This window comes from Mustela nigripes, chromosome 13, assembly GCF_022355385.1.
Source record: "Mustela nigripes isolate SB6536 chromosome 13, MUSNIG.SB6536, whole genome shotgun sequence".
Classification (NCBI taxonomy): Eukaryota; Metazoa; Chordata; class Mammalia; order Carnivora; family Mustelidae; genus Mustela; species Mustela nigripes.
This window is the reverse complement of record NC_081569.1, coordinates 128,730,639-128,752,085: the sequence shown is the minus strand read 5'-3', so window position 1 is coordinate 128,752,085 and position 21,447 is coordinate 128,730,639. Positions and strand designations below refer to the sequence as shown.

The 21,447-nt window shown below is 42.5% G+C and overlaps 1 protein-coding gene across 5 annotated transcripts in view; it reads right to left on the bottom strand.

Moving 5' to 3' along the window:
• Positions 1-281: 281 nt before the first annotated feature.
• ANGEL1 (angel homolog 1) overlaps positions 282-21,447 on the bottom strand; it is a 26,599-nt gene continuing 5,433 nt past the window's right edge. For 2 of the 5 annotated variants that reach the window (XM_059373661.1, XM_059373665.1), the window contains 7 exons: positions 21,186-21,255; positions 20,143-20,576; positions 17,781-17,907; positions 17,361-17,471; positions 3,854-3,923; positions 3,163-3,326; positions 282-2,397 (listed from right to left, as the gene is read on the bottom strand). In XM_059373661.1, the coding sequence (XP_059229644.1) occupies positions 2,237-2,397; positions 3,163-3,326; positions 3,854-3,923; positions 17,361-17,471; positions 17,781-17,907; positions 20,143-20,576; positions 21,186-21,255 (1,137 nt within the window). In that variant the 3' untranslated portion in view covers positions 282-2,236. The remainder of the gene's footprint in view (positions 2,398-3,162; positions 3,327-3,853; positions 3,924-17,360; positions 17,472-17,780; positions 17,908-20,142; positions 20,577-21,185; positions 21,256-21,447) is intronic. The other 3 variants (XR_009399189.1, XM_059373662.1, XM_059373663.1) reach the window with 3 other exon arrangements.

The window sequence follows — 21,447 nt, the reverse complement described above, 5'->3', positions numbered from 1 at the left end:
CAGCTGAAAGAGCTGTTCTCTAGCGTGGTGAGGAGGGAGAAGAGAGCTGGACCCCAACAAAAGGCAAGGAAGGCGGCTTCTTCAGCCCCTGTTCCTCGCAGGCCTCAGCGCAGCAGGGATAGGTGCCAGTTATCACAGGGCGATTACACCTTTCTCAGGCAAAGCTTTAGGACCTGACGGGTCCGCCCAGGACTGGTCTCTTCCTCTCGCCCACCTCACTCTCCAGGCCTTCTCTCCCCCTTGCCCTTCAGGATCCTAACAAAATGATCAACAATAGGGGGGAAATGGTAAACCTTTATTCGGAAAAGAGAGCTTAAATGACCACTTAAAACTCCCATTTCATTTCCAAAACAGAAACAAATAAGAAAACAAGAAAAAGATCACCTATAAAACTCCTGCCCTCCGCCATCTTGAGCCGTCTTAAACTGCATTTCCTGGCAGAAGAGAACAGTGATGGGCCACAGTCCTGAAAACCAATAGGACACAGACTTAAGACTATCTCAGGAGGTGCCCGGGGAGAGACGAACAGAATGAGCGATGGGCGGGGTGTGGACAGGTGGGCCTGGGGCTCAGACAGGCACATGCCCAGCACCCAGGATACAGTGTTCAAACATATACACGCACATATAAATTCCCCAGTATCTGGGCATGGAAAGCTTATAACCATGAACACAGCAGCAGAATTCAGGCTGGGTCTTTGGCTTTTTAAAAAAGGGGGAGAGAACCTCTGGCTAACTGTCCCTAATTCCAGCCTCTCTGCCATACCCTTCAGTCCCATTCCGGAGGCCGAGCGGGGCAACAGCAAGGCTAATCTACAAGGACCAGCAGCTACTCTGAGTTGGGGGAGGTATGAGGAGCTGCTGGCCCAGAAGACCCAGGCCACACCCCAGCTATGAAAGATTAAGGCATGCAGGTGATACATGTGGGCAAAGGGCACCCCAAATAGGCCAGGGTGGCCCTGTACTAGGAGGAAAAGCACTGGCAATGAGCAGCTGAGGCCTTGCCGGCCAGAACTAACCCAGCACTGCCACCTCGAATGCTTGGACAGGTTTTGCCCAAGGCTACCTTCTGCAGAGAGGGTCTGGCCTGAGCCACACATCAGACTGTTTTAGGAGAAAATGGACAGGAATAGGGGAAGCAGCGAGGTAAAAAGTGGTGGGAGGAAAGGAACTGTAGAGCTTCTGAGGAGTGCAGAGGAAGGAGAACAAGTCCCTGAGGTCTTGAGTCCCAGCTGAAGTGTGGCCGCACAGCCTGCCTGCTCTTACCCCCAGCAGGCCTCCCAGCCCCCCAGTTCTGCGTGGGGCAGAATACAGTAAGACAAGAGTTTCCTGAAGGTACTTTCTTGTCCTTTTAAACCTCAAACTCCCTATTTCAGTCCACTGACCCCACACAGGGCTTCATACTTGCACATCTCTCACAGCGGCCTGGAAAAAGGGAAGAGCCCTCGAGAAAGCATGCCAGGGCTGTGGGAGCTCTGGGTTGGAGGCTCAGAGGCTGCTGGGGCAGGTAGTGCATCCCTGAAGCTGCTGTTACAGGCTATGAGGCCCATTCATTCCCCGCGGCCAGATGAGGAGTATGGCCCGGGTGGCATGACGAACGCCTCATGAGACACAGAGGATAAGAGGGGAGGAGGGCCCACGGCCCTGCCGCTGCCTGCCAACACACAGCTACCAGGTCATGCTCTCGACCTGTGAAGAGGTCGACAGCCCCAGTGTGGAAAGTGGGCTGGTCGGAGGCAGGCATGGCCATACAGAGCAGTCCCCCACTGAGAGGACACATGCACGCTACACACCTCACATGTGTGTGTCTGGCAAGAGGGCTGGGCCCAGAGGTCATGAAAGCGGAAAGAAGACTGGGTTAGAAGATACCATCAAGAAACGGCCTGAAAGCAAATAACCAATGAGATCAATAGCTCCCGCAACCCTGGTAATTAAAAATTAAGGGGGAGCACTGGATACATGGAATGAAAGGGGAGCCCCCCTTCTGCCTCTCCCAGGGCCACTGAGTATGTGGCACAGGATTAGGAAGAGGTTGGGGCAGGGCAGGGACCACAGGCAGAGAACGCGGACGGGCCTGGAGAAAATCTAACCATGCGAAAAGGGAAATGGGGGAAAAGGGGGGAGGGGAGGGGATGTAAGTTTCTCGGATCCAAGTTTCCAGAAGTATGGGGTATTTCCACAGTCTCTGACCCAGTGAGCTCTTCTGGAAGAGAAGCTCTCTTCCCCCGGGAACCCCGTCATGGGGCGGTGACTTCCATCCCAAAGCTGGCCAGCAGGCAGAGGTGGTCTGAAGAGCAGAAGGGGTTGGGCAAGCCGTTGGCAGCCCAGAGAATCTCTTCAGAGAGGAGGGAGAGACGGCCCAGAAGCTTGAGAGTCCCATCTTGATCCAGCCTGCGATCTGGGGCAACAAAGCAGAAGCCAGTGAGAGTGAGAAAGCAGCCAGGGCCACTGCATGGGGGGACTGGGGCCTGTGGGAGCTATGCTTTATGGAGGCTGCATCTCCTTGGCTGCCCCGCCACCCCTTACCTCTCCCAGCTGCCTCTGGCTGAGGCCTCCCTTTCTGAGATACCCTGGGATGTATCATTGAATGGAGCAGGGTGGGTTCCGGGAGACTGTGGCAACCAAAGAATGGGTGCCCAGGCCCAGCATCTATGAAAACTTTGGACTTTCCAAGAAAAGCTGGAAATCCAGGTTTTCTACATAAAATTTGATTTTTTTAAACATAGGGAATCAATTCAAACATTTTAAAAGACATGCTTTAAACAACCAACCAGCCATGAGGCCGGTAGGCTGCCACACTGTGACTGCTGGTAGAGGGTGAAGAAACAAGAAACAGGGTCTCTAACCTAACCAAGTCCCTCACCAAATGGCTGCCACATTCAAAGTCCACTAACTTCCTGGTGCTCTATTTTTACCTCCTAAATAGAGATAAGGCTGGTTCTGCCCACCTCTCTCTGAAGCTGCGAAGATATAAAGGCAGGCGAGTGGCCTAATAAGGGAATTACGATGAGGATGACTGGTGCCAGGTAGATATGAAATCTGCTCTTCGGAGAGTCTGGTCCCAGCAGCCCAAGCCATGTGACCAAATGCCTGACCTTCACCATCAGCTGTTCCCAGGGACTTCTGAGGTGGCTTCTATGAACCCAGGATCCACCAGGCTTACCCGTTCTGTTCCCATTCTCGCAGGACTCAGCTGAGAAGAAGATGTAATCCACTGTCGTTCCAAGACCCAGGGGCATTGTGGTGACCTCTGGGCGGCCATGCTGGGGCAGGAAATGAGTATATACTGAGGTCAGGTGAAGGCAGTGCTGGATGGTGCCTACAGTCCTGCAGGGATGAAGAGGAAGAGATCAGTCAACAAACATTATTGACCTTTTCTCAAAGTCACTTCCTCTATGGGTTTTATAGTTTTTTCAAGGGCCAATCCCAACTAACTCTATCTCAGCAAATTCCTTCCCATGCTAATAAGAGGCAGATGGTCTTAGCTAAAATCAGCCTAGAAATAGACACATTTATACACAGTCCCCTGACCTTCCTCACCCCACCCCCATCCCACTCTCCTCTCATTACCTGGTGAAGTATACCTAATGTACCCTGTCCAGGGGTCAGCAAGTTCTTCTGTGAAGCCTCACCCCCTGAGGAAATGTGCATGGGTTCTTCATCTGCAAGAACCTAGGTGGGTCACCTCTGGCCTCTGCCCACCAGCCCTTCCAAAAGCTTAGCACGTATTAGGAGAAGAGAGACCTCAGCAAAATTGCCCCCCAAATCAGCCTGAGGAAAGCCAATGAGAATCTCTCTCATTCACCCAGATGGGGGCTGGAAAGCAGGCTGCAGGGAACCGGAAGGAAGATCACCTGGGGAAGACAGGCTCAGGCTCCAGAGTGTCTTCCTCAAGGACAGACGGGGCCCAGTCAGCAGGTCGCTCTGTAGAAAACCAGAGAGAAGAGATTTTTTTATTCCCAGAGAGTGAAGCAGGGCCAGGACCTTGCACCCTGGGACCCCTCTCAGATCCTTGTTCCAGATTGCTCCAAAAGGGGAAAGGATAAGAGAAGAGGTGATGGGACAAAGAAAACAATGGATCAACTTTGTAGGAAGGCAGACAGAGACCTTGAACACAGACATTTCTTCCTTGCTAAGCAGTTTTTTTTTAAATTTTTTAAATTTATTTTCAGCTTAACAGTAACAGTATTCATTGTTTTTGCACCACACCCAGTGCTCCATGCAATCCGTGCCCTCTCCAATACCCACCACCTGGCTCCTCCAACCTCCCACCCACCGACCCCCGGCCCCTTCAAAACCCTCAGATTGTTTTTCAGAGTCCATGGTCTCTCAGGGTTCACCTCCCCTTCCAATTTCCCTCAACTCCCTTCTCCTCTCTAACTCCCCATGTCCTCCATGCTATTTGTTATGCTCCACAAATAAATGAAGCCATATGATAATTGACTCTCTCTGCTTGACTTGTTTCACTCAGCATAATCTCCTCCAGTCCCGTCCATGTTGCTACAAAAGTTGGGTATTCATCCTTTCTCATGGAGGCATAATACTCCATAGTGTATATGGACCACATCTTCCTTATCCATTCGTCCGTTGAAGGGCATCTTGGTTCTTTCCACAGTTTGACAACCGTGGCCATTGCTGCTATAAACATTGGGGTACAGATGGCCCTTTTTTTCACCACATCTGTATCTTTGGGGTAAATACCCAGTAGGGCCCAGCACCTTTTTAAATAGTTTATTTAAATTTATTCTTTAGAAATAAATTTATTTTGTTAGGTAATAGAGTCACATGGTACAAAAATCAAAATGTAGAGAAAAATATCAGTGAAAAGTCTCCCTCCCATTCCGGGACTCCTGTCACTCAATTTCCCTTTCCAGAAGCAACCAGTGTTACCAAATCCCTGGTATATTCCTTCAGAGATTTTCTATCACATACCATCTGCTGTGTATGTATATATGTATGTGTGTAGTATACATACATATGTATGCACACAATGTAATATGTATGTATACATTCTTAAATACACAAAAATAAGTACACACACAAAAACACACAAAGAAAAAAGATACACAGTATCAGGAAAGAAAGAGGGGATATTATTACAGATCCCACTGACATTAATAAGTGTTACGGACTGAATGTTTGTGTCTCCCCAAAGTACACTGAAATCCCACCCCCCAGTGAAATGGTGGGCCCAGTGAAAGGTGGGCCTTTGGGAGGTAATTAGGTCATGAGGGTGGAGCCTTTGGGCATAGGATTAATGCCCTTACAAGAGGCTTGGATCTCAGAGAGCTCCCTCACCCTCTTTCTGCCCTATGAGGACACAAGAAATTAGCACTCAACAACTCAGAAGAGGGCCCTCACCAGAATTGGACCATTCTGGCACTCTGATCTTAGACTTCCAGCTCCAGAACTGTGAGAAATAAATTTCTGTTGTTTATAAACCATCTAGGCTGTGATATTTTGTTATAATAGCCCAAACCAACTAAGACAACAGGGTAAAAAGGATCAACAAAACTGACAAACCCTTGCTAGACTGACCAAAAAAAAAAAAAAGAAGGCCCAAGTTACTAAGTTACTAAAACTAAGAATGGAAGAAGGGCCACCACTAGCAACCCTACAGAAATTTTTAAATTATGAGAATAATATAAACAACTATATACCAACAAATTTGATAACTTAGATGAAATGAACAAATTTCTAAAAAGATACAGGGGTGCCTGGGTGGCTCAGCAGGTTAAACCCTCTGCCTTTGGCTCAGGTCATGATCCCAGGGTCCTGGGATGGAGCCCCACATCGGGCTCTCTGCTCAGTGAGAAGCCTCCTTCCCCCCCACCCTCTGCCAGCCTCTCTGGCTACTTGTGATCTCTCTCTCTCTGTCAAATAAATAAATAAAATTAAAAAAATAAAATAAAAAGACACAAACTATGAAAACTGATTTGAGAAAAAATAGACAATCTGAATACTTTAAGCAAGTAAAGAAATTAAATTAATAATTTAAAAAGTTCCCACAGAGAAAAGCCCAGGACTAGATGGCTTTATTGGTTAATTCTGCCAAACATTTAAAGAAGTAGTAATACAGATACTTCATAAACACTTCTAAAAATTAAGATGGGACACTTCTCAACTCATGCTGTGAGGTGTTAATCAAAATTAGACAAAAACATCACAAAGAACACTATAGAATATCCCCTGTGAATGTCCATGCAAAATTCTTCAATGACTATGACATAGTTTATAAGAAATAAATATATATTTGGTCTTGTCCACAGCTCCTGACTCATAGCTCCCAAAACCCTTAGAATTTCTCAAGAGATCAGAGTGATAAAGGTGTCTTTTGTTATATTATGAGGTGACTTTTGGAAATCACCTAAAGATGAGGGCTGGTTACCAGAAGAACCAACCTGCTATTAGAGGGTTGGAAATTTCTGTCCCAGTTCCCTAAACTTCCTGGGAAGGAAGTGGGCTGGAGCTTGACTCACCAATAGCCAATGATTTAATCAACACTGCCTATGTAGCAAAGCCTTCAGAGAACTTCTGGACTGGTAACTACATGGAGATTTGGGGAGAATGGGGCCTACAGAGAGCATGGAAACTTCCCAAATACATTGTCCTATGCATCTCTTCCATCTGGCTTGTTCCTAAGTTTTATCCTTTTATAATAAACAGGTAATCTAATGAGTAAAATGTTTCTCTCAGTTTTGTGAGCTGTTACAGCAACTTAATTAAACCCAAGGAAGGAAAGACTCATGGGAACCTCTGATTTTTAACAGCCAGTTGGTCAGAAAGTACAGTTAATAACCTGGACTTGTGACTGGAATCTAAAGTCCAAGCGGGAGGTTGCTGGAAGCACAGGGTGGGCTTGTGATTGGTGTCTGAAGTTGGGAAGTGGGGCAAGTCTTACAGGACTGAGCCTTTATTTCACCTGTGCGATCTCTGGGTAGATGGTGTCAGAACTGAATCAAGTATAAACACCCTCCTTCCCCATGTTGAAAATTAAGTCTCAGAACACCAAAACAATGTATCAGCAAACCAAATCCAGCAAAATAAAAAATGATTATATACTATGACCATGTACAATTTATCCTAGGTATGTAAGGCTGGTTTAGCATCTGAAAAATCAATTAATGTAATATAGTATATTACTAGATTACTAATGGATAAAAACCACATGATCGTCTGAACACACACAGAAAAACCATTTGACAAAATTCAACACTGCTTTATGGGGGGAAAAGCAACATTAAAAACTAAACACAGAAGAGAACTTCTTGGGGTGCTTGGGTGGCTCAGTCATTAGGCATCTGCCTTTGGCTCAGGTCAAGATCCCAGGATCCTGGATTGAGCCCTACCATCAGGCTCCTTGCTCAGCAGGAAGCCTGCTTCTCACTCTCCCACTCCTCCTGCTTGTGTTCCCTCTCTTGCTGTCTCTCTCTGTCAAATGAATAAATAAAATCTTTGAAAAGAAGAAGAAGAAGAAAACTTCTCCAACCAGATAAAGAGAATCCACAAAAACCCCAGGGCTCACATCACACTTAATTTACAACACACTTAAAAGCTCTACCCCTAAGATCAGGAACAAAACAAGGATGTCCACTCTCACCACTCAACTTTAGAGAGGCCTAGCCAGGGCAATCATGGAAGAAAAAGAAATAAAAGGCATCCAGATTAGAAGGGAAGAAGTAATGCTCTTCCTGTATGCAAGATGACATGATCTCTTATACAGAAACCACTTATATAAGAAATCCACTAAAAAACTATTAGAATAAATGAGTTCTCAAGACTGCAACATAGAAGATTAATATACAAAAACTGCATTTCTATACACTAGCAGTAAAAATCTAAAAATGAAATTAAGAAAACACAATATCAAAATGAATAAAATAGTAATAAATTTCACAAAAGCCTAAGGCTTACACACTGAAGACTACAAAACATGGAAAGAAATTAAAGATCTAAATAAATGAAAAAAAACACTGATATATATTGATCATAAGATAGTGTTACTAAAATGGCAATACCGGGGCGCCTGGGTGGCTCAGTGGGTTAATCCTCTGCCTTCGGCTCAGGTCATGATCTCAGGGTCCTGGGATTGAGTCCCGGATCGGGATCTCTGCTCAGCGGAGAGCCTGTTTCCCCCTCTCTCTCTACCTGCCTCTCTGCCTACTTGTGATCTCTCTCTGTCAAATAAATATTTTTAAAAAATAATAATAAAATGGCAATACCTCCCAAACTGATCTACAGATTTCTAGATCCCTATAAAAAATCCCCCAACTAGCTTCTTTGCAGAAACTGACATGATGATTCTGAAATTCATATAGAAATGAAAGGGACTCAGAATAAACAAAATAATCTTGAAACCCCACCAAGTCATAGGATGTAACTTCTCTATTTCAAACTTATACAAAGCTAAAATAAGACACTGTGGTACTGGCATAAGGATGGACATAAAGTGAATGAAATAGAACTGAGTGTTCAGAAACCTGCAAGGCCATATTCAATTAATGTTTCACAAGGGGAGGGGTGACTGGACAATGACGGCTAATAGATACTGGGTTCCTTTCAGGAGGGATGAAAATGTTCTACAATTAGATTGTGGTGATGTATACTCAATTCTGAATAGAATAAAAGCCAATGGCTTGCACATTTCAAATGGGTATATTTTATGATATATGAATTTCATCACAATAAAGCTTTTTTTTTTTTAAAGGGTAAAGGAACGTTATGGACAATTTCATGCCAAATAATTTAATAATTCAGATTAAACAGAATATTCCTTCATATACTTTACATTTTCCCTTTTGATTTTTTTCTTTTTTGTTGGCATTATAAATAGGGTCTTTTTTTTTTTCATTATTATCTCTTAACAAGTATATCCTTATTTTTATACACAAAACTATTGTTTTTCTATATATTCATATTATACCAGCTACTTTCCAGAATTATCTCAATGCCTATAATAGCTGTTAGTTGATTCTCTTGGATTACCAGTTACCTAAAAACATGAGCAAGTAATTAGCCCCTCCCCTCCATTTCGTTACTTCTGTTTACCCACCCACATTTCTGTTTCTGTCCATTGGCTGGCATCTTTGAATACAGCTGAAAAACAAGAGTGGCCATCCTTGTCCTATTCCTGACTTTGACAGGAATGTTACTACAGTGTCTTCTTTAAGCCAGATGCTGATGCGTGGAGCTGAGTAAGTGCTGTGGTTTGGTTTCGGTTTTTAATTTGCAGGCCTGCAGTGGCTTCGCTCTCCTCCTCCTGCCCCTCACATCCATGGCACATTGTTGCCAACATGCACTCTGACAGACCAAGATCATTCTCAAAGATTAGGTGGGTTCCATTACAGACCATGGCGGGAAAGTAAATATCCCAATAAAGCCAGTCAACTGAATTTTGGGGCTTTCCCAGTGCATACAAAAGTTATATTTATACCATAATATAGTCTTCTAAGAGTGTAGTAGCATTGTGTCTAAAAAAAAAAAATGTACATACCTTAATGTAAAAATATTTGCTAAAAAATGCTAACCATCACCCGAACTTTCAGCAAGTTGTAGTCTTTTTGCTGGTGGAGGGTCTTGCCTCAGTATGGATGGCTGCTGACTAATGAGGGTGGTGGTCATAAATGGTTTCTCTGTAGCATGTGATAGCATTCTTCCCAGAGAACTTCTTTCAACATTGGCGTCAATCCTCTCATACCCAGATCCTGCCTTATCAACTAAGATTATATAATACTCTAAATCCTTTGGGGGCACCGATGTGGCTCGGTTGAGCTTTGACTTTTGGTTTCAGCTCAGGTCATGATCTCTGGGTCCTGGGAATCCCCACTCAGTGGGGAGTTGGCTTGTCCCTCTCCCCCAACTCCCCACTCATGCTCTCTCTCTAATAAATAAATAAAATCTTAAAAAAAAAAAAGCAACTCCCCATAAGTTCGAGTTTTATTCTAAGATTGCAGCAATTCAGTCCCATCTCCAGGCTCCATGGCTCTTCTAGTTATCTTCCTGTTTCCCCCACATCTCTGTTACATCCTCCACCGAAGTCACGAACCCCTCACAGTCACCCCTGACAGCTGGAATCAACTTCTTCCAAACTCTTGTTAATTAATGTTGGCATCTTCTCAGGAGTCACAGATGTTCTTAGATGCATCTGGAGTAAGGAAGCCTTTCCAGAAGGTTTCAATTCACTCTGCGTAAGGAAGCCTTTCCAGAAGGTTTCAATTCACTCTGCCCAGATCCATCAGAGGAACAACTATCTGCAGAAGCTATAGCCTTACAAAATGTATTTCTTCAATAATAAAACTTGAAAGTCAAAATCCTTCCTTGATCCACGGGCTTCACAATGCATACTATGTTAACAGGCATGCAGACAATGTTAACCTTCTTGAACATGTATATCAGAGTCTTGGGTGACCAGGTGCACTGCCAATAATATTTTGAAAGGAATCTTTTTTTCTGGGCAGTAGGTTTCAACAGTGGGCTTAAAATATTTAGTATATCATGTTGTAAACAGATGTGCCCTCAGCCAGGCTTTGCTGCTCCACTGAGAGAGTATAGGCAGCTCATAGCTTTAGCATAATTCTGAAGGGCCCTAGGATTTTTGGAATGGTGAATGAGCACTGGCTTCAACTTAAAGTCACCAGCTGTGTTAGCCCCTAACAAGAGAGTCAGCCTATCCTTTGAAGCTTTGAAGCCAGGCATTGATTTCTCCTCTCTAGCTATGAAAGTCCCAGACAGCATGTTCCTTCAAAAGATGGCTGTTCTGTCTACACTGAAAATCCATTAAGTGTAGCCACCTTCATTCATTATTTTCACTGGATCTTCTGGATAACTTGCTGCTTCACCTTGGACTTTGACGTTATGGAGATGGCCTCTTTCCCTAAACACTATGAACCAACCCCTCAAACTTCAGGCTTTTCTTCTGCACTTCCCTCACCTCTAAGGCTTCCCAGAATTGAAGAGAGTTAGGGCCTTGCTCTGGACTAGGCTTTGGCTTAAGGAAGTGTGGCTAAACTGATCTTCCAGCCAGACTACCAAACTTTCTCCATATCAGCAGTAAGGCTGCTTTGCTTTCTTATCATTCATGTGATCACCGGAGTAGCACTTTTCATTTCTTTCAAGAACTTTTTCTTTGCATTCACAGCTTGGCTCACTGTTTAGGACAGGAAGCCTAGCTATTGCCTGTCTCACTAAGCTTAATCATTTCTAGCTTTTGATTTAGTGGGAGAGATGCGACTCTTCCTTTCACTTGAACGCTTAGAGGCCATTGTAGGGTTACTAATTGGCCTAACTTCAATATTGTTTTGTCTCAGGGAACAGGGAGGCCTAAGAAGAGGGTGAGAGAAAGGCAGGGGAATGGCTGGTCGGTGGAGCCATCAGAACACACGAAACATTTGATGATTAAGTTTGCCGTCTTACATGGGTGTGGCTCATGACACTCCAAAACAATTCTTATAATAATATCAAAGATCACCAATCACCATAACAGATATAATAATAATGAAAGAGTAGGAAATATCACAAGAATAATCAAAATGTGACAGATACAAAGTGAACAAACGGTGTTGGAAAAATTGCGCTAATAGACTTGCTCACTGTAAGGTTGCCACAAACCTTCAATTTGTAAAAAATATAATGTCTGCAAAGCACAATAAAGTGAACCACAATAAAACATGGTATGCCTGTATCTAGTTTTTCCTTAATTTAAGGGTAGGGGGGTCTTTTAAAAAGAATCTAGAATAGATGTTGATTTTATAACAGTCTCTTGGACATCTATAGGATGCACTTTGTATATCTTAATAGATTTCATATATATTAGTATGTTAAGTTACATGAGTAGAATTCCCAATATTAAACAATCTTTGTATTTCTGATATACTCCATTTGGTCATGATTTACTGCTCTTTCAATGTGCTGCTAGATTGCTTCCTGATCTTCTATTTAAATTTTTTTGCATCGGTATTCATAAGTGGAGAATTTTAGTGTTGATAGTTTTTTCTGTATAACTGTTGTCAGGTATCAGGGTCAAAATACTTGTTGCATAAAAATAATCAGCTCCTTTCTTCTTCTGTGCACTGTAATAATTTAAGTAGTAATGAAATTACAAGTTCTTTGAAGGTTTGATGACATTCTCCAAACAGTCTGAGTCTGGTGTTTTTGTAGGACTACATAGCTGAGAACTTTATGTATTTCTTCCCTACTTGGATTATGTCTCTCCTCTGTAACCAACTTTACTAAAATACATTTTCTAAAATTAATATATGCCATCTCAATTTCACTCAGGTGGGAAAAGAACCCCCTTATAATCCTATTAATTATTCTGCATCTGGATACATTCCCTTGTTCCTTCCCTGCCCTTCAAAATAGCTTAGATAAAGGGTCTAACTAATTGACAGCTGTTTTTTTGCCCAGTAATTTACTTACTTTTACCTTATCTATTCATGTAATTCTGTGATTCTAAATATTCCACTAAACTTTTCGCTGAACAGTTTTAATTACATCCCACAAATACATGGTACTTTCATTATTATTATTTTCTAGATATTCTGCAATTTTAGCTTAAATTTCACCTTTGACTCAAAAGTTGTTTGAAGTTTTCTAGCTAACTAGATGATAATGTTTTCTTTTTTGTTTCTAATTTCTATTTTTACTGCATGTGTAATCAAAGAAAGGCTGTATAACTTCTATTGTTTGAGATTTATGGAGTTTTTTTTTTTTTTGGTGGTCTAATTCTTAAGAATTTCCTATGAATACTTAAAAATATGTCTTTCCTCTGCTTTCAGTATTCAGAGTTTGATATGCATCAATCAGATTTACCATATACACATTATTACAGTCTTCCATATTCTTAGTGATCTTTTTTCTACTTGATCTGTTGTAGGCTAAGACAGAAGAATTAAAACCCTTTACTGTTAGTTACTTTCTGAATACTGTTCGTTGTTATGCCTGCACTTTCACTTGATGGTTGTTGATGTAATGTTATTGGAAGCTTAAATATTTATAATGCTAATATCTTCGTTTTGAGTTGTGTTTTTTACATTATGATACACAAGAAAAATCTCAGTGAGCAGCAGGATACTAAACACGCGGTTTCCCTCAACATGCGGTTCTGTCCAAGCCGCACTGTGTACAAACAGCACTGTTCTAGCAGTCACACACATGCCCCACCAGACCAGATGAGCACATGGGCCATAGCTGCCTCTACCAGAGCTGCGGTCAAACAAGCAAGCTCTTCTGCAAGTACTTGGGAAGAGGATAAATTGTATTCTGGCACAGGCCAGTGGAGAAGCTTGATTCAGAACTTTCCTGGTTAGACAACGGATCAGACAGCTTTTGGTCTGTGGCCATCTGGTCAGTTTGTAAATAGTGGTTACAAAAATCGTCTATTAGCCATCGGTTTTTCTATAATGTACTTTATTGGGCACATGGTTTTTTGGTTATTTGTTAAAACACCTGAAGGTCCAGAGTTGATGGAAACAGGCAAGTGGTCATTAGAAAGAAAATCAGTAACCCTCTTTCAGGATCTTTAAGACGATACTGGAAAGAAGAAATCATTAGTAATTGAAAATATTTTTAAGAAGGGGACTTAAAATTTGGATTCTGTTCTTACGAAATATTCCCCCACAAAGGGAGTTGGGGAGAGTGAGAATCACGATCTTTTTATTGCACAACCCGGGCAATGCAGAGTTCTCTGCTCAATGCAATATCAGCCATCATGACCTAGCACTGCAGCTCCTTTTGCACACATATCACATGCTGCCTGTTAAATCAGTGTCACGGTCAAGTTGGAAAGTTCTGATGTGCACTGGTAGGCTGCATGACTCTAGTATTAGACTGGAAATATTATTTGTTACCACATCTAAATACATCTTCTAGAAAGAAAGATCACATATGGTCTTATTGCACTTAAGTCTTTCTACTCATGTTCTAAAAATGGTGGCACATTTTTACATCTGGAGTCTTTAAAAGACATTCATGAGATAAACACTTTTCCAAAGAAGACATACAGATGGCCAACAAAAACATGGAAAGATGCTCAATATCACTAATCATCAGGGAAACAAAAATCAAAGCCACAATGAGATATCACTTCATATCAGAATGTAGTCAGAATGGCTAGTATCAAAAAGACAAGAACAAGTGTTAAAAACAATGTGGAGAAAAGGGAACCTTTGTGCACTGTGCAATGTTGGGTTGCATGACTCTAGTATTAGACTGGAAATATTATTTGCTAACACATCTTCTAGATAAGAGACCACATATTATGATCTCCTTATTACACTTAAGACTTTCTATTCATGGTGGGAATATAAACCAGTAACTGTGGAAAACAGTATGAAAGGTCCTCAAAAAATTAAAAATAGAAATACCATATGACCTAGTAATTCCACTTCTGGATAATTACCCAAAGAAAATAAAAACACAATTTCAGAAAGATACAAGCACCCCAATGTTTACTGGAGCCTCATTTACATTAGCACAGATATGGAAGCAGCCCTAGGGTCCATCAACAGATGAATGGATGAAGAACATAGAATGTACGTACACACACACACACACACACACACACACACACACGGAATATTACTCAGCCATAAAAAAGAATGAAATCTTGCCATTTGTGACAACATAGGTGGACCTAGAGGGCACTATGAGTGAAATAACTTACAAGAAAGACAAATACCATATGATTTCATTTGCATGTGAAATCTAAAAATCAAAACAAAGAACAAAATAGAAACAGACTCATAAATACAGAGAACAAATCAGTGGTTGATGGAGGAGAGGAGGTAAAGGAGAGGCAAAATAGGTGAAGTTGATTAAGAGGTACAAAATTCCAGTTATAAAGTAAGTAAATCATAGGTATGAAAAATGCAACACAGGGAACAGAGTAATACTGTAATAATTTTGTACAGTGATAGATGGTAAGTACACTTATGGTGGATCAGTGTTTACCCAAATTTAATCTCAATTTTGAAAATACTGCTAATTATTTTGCACTGCTAGTGAATTGGATATTTTCCCCCTACATAATGATTCTACTTACAAAGTGATCATCAGTATATGTTTTAAAGTTTTCATTTTGTATTAAATTGAAATGCTTGTTTTATGTTTCAAGTACAATACTGTTTTGGTTTGGTTTTTAATAATGTATTCTTCTTAACATGAAATGTGGGGTCCTACTACTGTCTTAACTTTAGGATTTTGTAATTCTAAAGCACTAAGTCACTGCTTCCCTGCCTGAGTCCACTTAATACCAGCAGCTCTCTCAGTTCCTGGAGCATGGTAGCTGCTTCACACATGGGGGTCATTACCATAATCGCTATTGCTAGAGCTACATAACAGATTTAACTTCACAATAAAAAAATAATAATAAAGCCACTGAAATGTTTGCTTTGTGCAAAATGCCAATTCAAACTAAATTCCTACAAGAAAAAATAAATTAATTGCTTATCATCAGGCCTTCTAATACAGTCATGGCTTGGTTATTTTAGGTTGTTCTCACAGTTTGGTCAACAAGAGCTTTTGGTTGAGTATGAAATCTTGAATCATACCTTCCTTCCGTGAAGCCTTGTCCTCTTGTCTTCTAGAGTTGAATGATAATGTTAAGAAGTCTGAAGCCAACCTGGTTATTTTTACCCTTAAGAGCAGCCCAATCTTTTTGGTTCAACTGCCCAAAGGATTCTTTTGTCTCTGGCTTCTAGTAACTTCAGTAAGATATCTTATTGTTGATTCTCCTATGTCATTTACTACTGAAACATGGTACTTTATCTCAATTTGAAGACTCAAATCTTTTAACTTAGGGAAAATTTTTCCTTGAATCATACCTTTACGCATTTCTTTTGTGCCATTATATTGGTTTTCTTCTCTGTGAACTCCAACTTTGTGTATGTTAAGAGTCTCCTGATCTTCCACTACTATCATTTCTAATCCCTGTTATCTTTTACGTCCTTTTTATCTTGCTTTTTCTTTCATGGCTTCTGTCTCTTGGTCCGTCTTCAGCAGTCTCTATTCCCATTCCTTCTTATGCTGTACCAATTTTGTCTTCATTTTATGTGATTTTTAAACTTTTAATTTTTTCCTGGCTCTGCAGCTTCCATTTCAACTTCTGATGTCCTGCAATGTCTGAACTTATTTTATAAAGGCAATTATTTTTGTACTCTTATTTTAAAAAGGCAATTGCTTCACTTTTTTATTCATGGGAAAATAATCATAATCTTTCATATGCTACATGACAACAATTTTTATCTTTGAGGTAAGCGTTCTTTATCTGTCTTGTTTTTCCTGTTCCTTCTGCTTTCTTTCTTGCAATATTCTAGCACAGCTCTCGTGCTGGTTCCTTTTAAGCACCCTGGCTTTGAATTAGTTGAGATTTTTCTGTACCAGCTATCTGCACAGCTTCTCTGAGGGAAGAGCTGGGTATGCATTCCAAGTAACAGGAATATTCCTGATGACACAGGGTTGTATATGAGTCCTTTTAATCTTTACTTCTCCCCAGCCAAAAGCGATATGCAGCTCTGTAAGTATCTCATCGCCCCTCCTGCCACTCAGACTACTTAATGCAAATAGGGCTTGATTCCTTATCAGGCTTTTCTCCAGTGCCTATTAAGACCAAAGCAGGTTCAGAGAATCTCCTATCACAACCTGTGCATACTATTCTTGCTGATGAAATAAGGAATTTTTAAATTTTGTGCCTCAAGGTACACTCCGCACTTTGGAGAAATGTGCTGCGCTGGGTCTTTGTTGAGATCAACACAGCCCCCAGATACATCCTTCCATACTTCCGCCAGCACACCTGCACATCCTCCAGTGCTTCCTGCAGCCATTCTACCTACGCCATGATCCACAGTTTCAGATACATTCAAGTCTCCTAGTTTTCTCAAAGATGGAGTTTGCATTGCTTTTTTCCAATCCTTGTTGCTCTGGAATGGTTTCAGAGACAAGAAGGGGAAAATGTCAAGCATACTCTGCCATGTTCAATCTGGGAGTTCTCAGTAGGAGTAACTTTTTATCAGCAGCAGGACCACTGTCACCTTACAACTCTCAAACCCTCTCATGTGCATCTCCCCTATCTGCTGTACACACATTGGCCACTAGCTACTTAAGCCTAAAAAGGCTCCATGGCTCATTCAAGGTCTCAGACATGACTGGAGCTCAAGTCTCCTGACTCCTGGTCCATGTTCTCACTATGCCACACGTCTAGGCCTGCGTATGGGTGCAGAACTCCACTGACCTTCCTTCTAAGCATGATTACCAGAAGCTGACCTTGAGAATTATACCTACAAAAAGACTAAGAAACCACGTAACTGGCAAATATCAGGGGGAAGGAGGAAAGAAGGCCGAGAAAATAAGCTTAGTGTCCATTACCTGGCTTAGTATCTGTCACTCCTTCCATAAGAACCAGTCCGACTGGTCGCTGACAGGCAATGTCACAGAAACGAAATTGCAGCAGAAAGTCTCGGCTATACTTCAGTCTCTCTGCAAACCAGGAAAAGCCACACAGTGAGAGAAAGGAAGAGAAGCCACATGCTGAAGCAGCCTTAATACCAAGAAGCTTCCAGTATAGGGACATAGAGGAAGCCTGGCTCCGAGGACCAGCTGATTTTCCAACAGATAGGATTTAAAGTTGTTCATTTCACTGGGAGGTCATGAGGAGGGCGGTGGGAAAAACAAAGGAACTTGCTAAGAGAATTGAGGGAATTACATTTTCTCTTGTCACTGAAATACCAGCTTTCTCCCAAAATGGGCACAGAGGCACAGCCAACCAAGAATGTGGCACAGGCTCACCTGCTCTCTTGGGGTGACAGGAGGAGAAATACTGACAGCGGTCAGTGACGCCCAGGGAGCTGGGCCAGAGTGGAGCCTGCAGCTTCCTCTGGTAAAGCTGATGGGAAAAGTCTTCCTGTCCAGACACCTAGAAGGAAAGAGCAGGTGGGAATGATGATACCAAGATGGAAAAAGAAAATAGTCCATGATTTGGGACATGCAGATACACACACACTCACACACTATATACATAATATAAGCAAAACACGTCAGTTTCAGGGAAGTTGCTAAAAATAAGATGCTAATTAAAACTTATTTTTAAAAAACCAGAAGCACTGAAATGTCCATGAAGCAGAAAGGAGCTCTAAGAAGATAAGGTACGTGAGTCAAAGGAATAGAACTGTATGAACATATGGTCCCCTGAATTTCACCTCAGAAAAATCTACATGAGTCTCCACAGGGTGTATCAACTTTCAGGGGCTTTAATTTGCAGTGGGAAAAAGTTTTATCTCGATCTTTGGATCTTCTGGATCAAGGTCTAGCATCTTAAGTCCATCATGAGGAAACCATAGGGTCAAACCAAATGGGAAATGCACCAAGCATTTTACCGTATCTACGTCACCATCCTTGGTAAAAGCCAATGAGCAGCCTGGGAACGGACAGAATGTAGCAGGGAAACATCGGGTAACATCAGTCATCTGCATAGCTCTACCCTGTGTAGCAAAACTCCCTTTATGTCATCGAACAACAACAAATATGTTAATGCCAGCTATGTGCAAGACACTAGCTGAGTCTTAGGGAGAGCACAGCGATAGAAACAATCGATCTGCACTTGAAGGACAGACATTTTCAATATGCCCTCTCAAGTAAAACAGACCGAAGATTTAATGGTCACTTTCTAGCTGTGTAACTTTGGGCAAGTTACTTAACCCCAGGGTTCAATATCCTCCACTATAAAATGGGATAATAATATAAAATGGGATAATAATAATAATCACCTACAATTAAGAATCTTGATAATAACAACTGATGGCTGACTGCTTCCTTTGAAGCAGGAACCAGAAAATACTTTACCATGCATTCTTGTATTTGATCTGCCAAATAACAACAAAAAACCCCCTTCTGAAATGGGTCCCATTTTATCCCTAGTGTATGGATGAGGCACATGGGGCTTAAGGAAGTTAAGTAACTTGCACAAGGTAGCAGAGCAGCGACTGGAACTTAGGACTGGCTGGCTCTTAATCATTATGCCTAATGGTGCTGATCACATGGTAGGCACTTAGTAAATTCTTTTTCCCATTCTCTGAGCTCCTTGATTATAGCGCTTTCTGGCAGGATAAGACCTTTCTCTGCACACATGGGAACCAGGACATTGCTGGCACTTGAGTAACCTTATTAAAATAAAAGCCCAGAGTGCTCAACAATAACACAGCCATTTCTGTATCCTTTCGCCACTGCGCCTTGCCACAAGTTAAGTGATAAGATGGACAGCAGTGGCCAAACAGAAGAACAGGGAGATTAAGTGACATATAAAGAAATCACTACAAGCTAAATGTCCATCAGCAGTGCTAAATGGAATAAAACTACGAGATATGTATGCTATCAACATTCAGCAGTTAAAAGGAATGAGATAGATCCATATATACATTGAGCGAAAATGAACAAGCTACAGAACGAAACATACAGTAATGGGTTTACAAACACACAGACAGTAGATCATATATGAGCTCTCAGAAGCAATCACAGCACAGTACTGGAGGGGAAAGACTCTGGGATCCTGATTCCACCACTAGCTACCTGCATGGCCTAGAGCCAGTAAACCGCCAAACTTCTCTACACCTTAGTTTCCTCACTTAAAAAATGAAAACGATGATAGAAATTGTGAAAGTTGAGTGAGCTAATTTAAGTAAAGTGCTTAAAATAGCATCGGGAACCCAGTAAGTGCCTAATAAGTGTAAATTATAATTACAATATCACAGGAACTTAGATATCACTGTAAATGCACACAGAATATTCTGGAACACCACCACCAAACTTCAAACAATTACTACTTCACTCTAAAGGAAAAGGTAAGGAATGTAGGTGATAAAGGGGGCTTGGTCTTATTTTACAATGTCTGAATTCTTGCAAGGATGCACTTCTGTATTACTCACGAACTAAAAATTAATGATAAAAACTAAAAGAATTCCCAGATGCCAAAGGCACCCAGGAATTTCTAGCTTCCAGACTTGCATACACACTATTCAACAGAACAGGAAAAAGCCAGTGGGAGCCAGAAAAGGTGTAGCTGAGGTCACTGCCACAGAAGTTGCCAACACCTGACTCTCTCTCTTGGCCATTCCCATCCCCCCACCTCACTCTCCAGTGGCCTCTCCCGTTTCACCTTCCAGGCTGGCATCCCATGGTACTGGAGCTCTCCGTCCCTGATGAAGTTGTAGAGAGGTGAATCAGGAACAGAATTCAGGTCCCCACACAAGATGATGGGGCAATGGCTGCCATCAGACAACCTGGCTACTTTGTCCACTTCGGCCAAGAGAATGGCCATCTGGGCCAGCTTGACATCACCCCGGCGTGGGTTGTATAAGACGTGGGTATTTGCCACACAGAGGGGGGCCACCGAGACTTGCCCCAGGCCTTCTGGGACTAGTGGCTGCAGCAGCAACACTAAGCCCACGTTGTCCCGATTGAGGAGCTCCAAGCCAGGCCGGAAGTACTCCACGGGGCTGGCACAGAGCAGACGGAATCTCGTGGGCTTGTAGCAGACAGCACAGCCATCTGTCTTACACCCGGTCCTCCTCTTGTAGAAACAGGTAAAACCTGCAAGGAACACCCGGCCAAGAACATGGGTCAGGGACCTCCAAGCCTGAATCCCTCCAACCAGTGGCAGTAGCCGGGGTGTGTGTGCCTATGGCACTGCTCCTGTCCTGCTGCTCCATAAGGGGGTTCCTGTCCTTGCCAACTCGTTGACTCTGCAGAGGTTCCCTTACAGTTATAACCAGATGACGGAGTGGCTAAAGGGGAAGGAGGACAGAAGGGCATGAAGCAGTGTCACTGGATAGAAAAAACATGGATTCTAGAGTCAGACAAATTAGAGTCCTAGCTCCACAACCTACTACCTTTGTAGCATGGGTGACCTTGAGCAAGTCACACACATTTTCAGAACCTCAGTCTCCTCACTATAAAAATGGGGATAACAGTAACTCAGCCCCACAAGGTGGGTTAGTTACTTCAAGGATTAAATGGCACTCAATGTCAGAACTGCCTTAAAACTGCAGAACTCATTCTTTCTCTCACCCATACAGAGGAGCTAGTGCACAGGTGAGACTGAGGATTTACTGAGGCAAAAGAAAAAGCTGGTGCCTTCCGGAGAGAGCAGACAGGGCCAGAGGAAGCAAGACTGGTGAGCATGCCAGGGAGCTGCATTACCCATCATTCGCAGAGAAGGCTCCAGCTGCTCCCAGTAATGATCTTCTTGGACTTCCTGGAGACACAGGATCTGGGAGATTGACAAGGAAACCAATCACTACAGAGTACCAAGAGTGCTGGAAAGTGACTCCCACCCAAGGAGGAGGCACTGAGGCCAGGTGGGAAGCTGCTGCTTGTCTCAGGCAGGGTCACACTGAAATTTCCCCCATGGCCGATTCTTCCCAGACAGCCACCACCAGCAAGGACAGGCCCAGTAATCTCA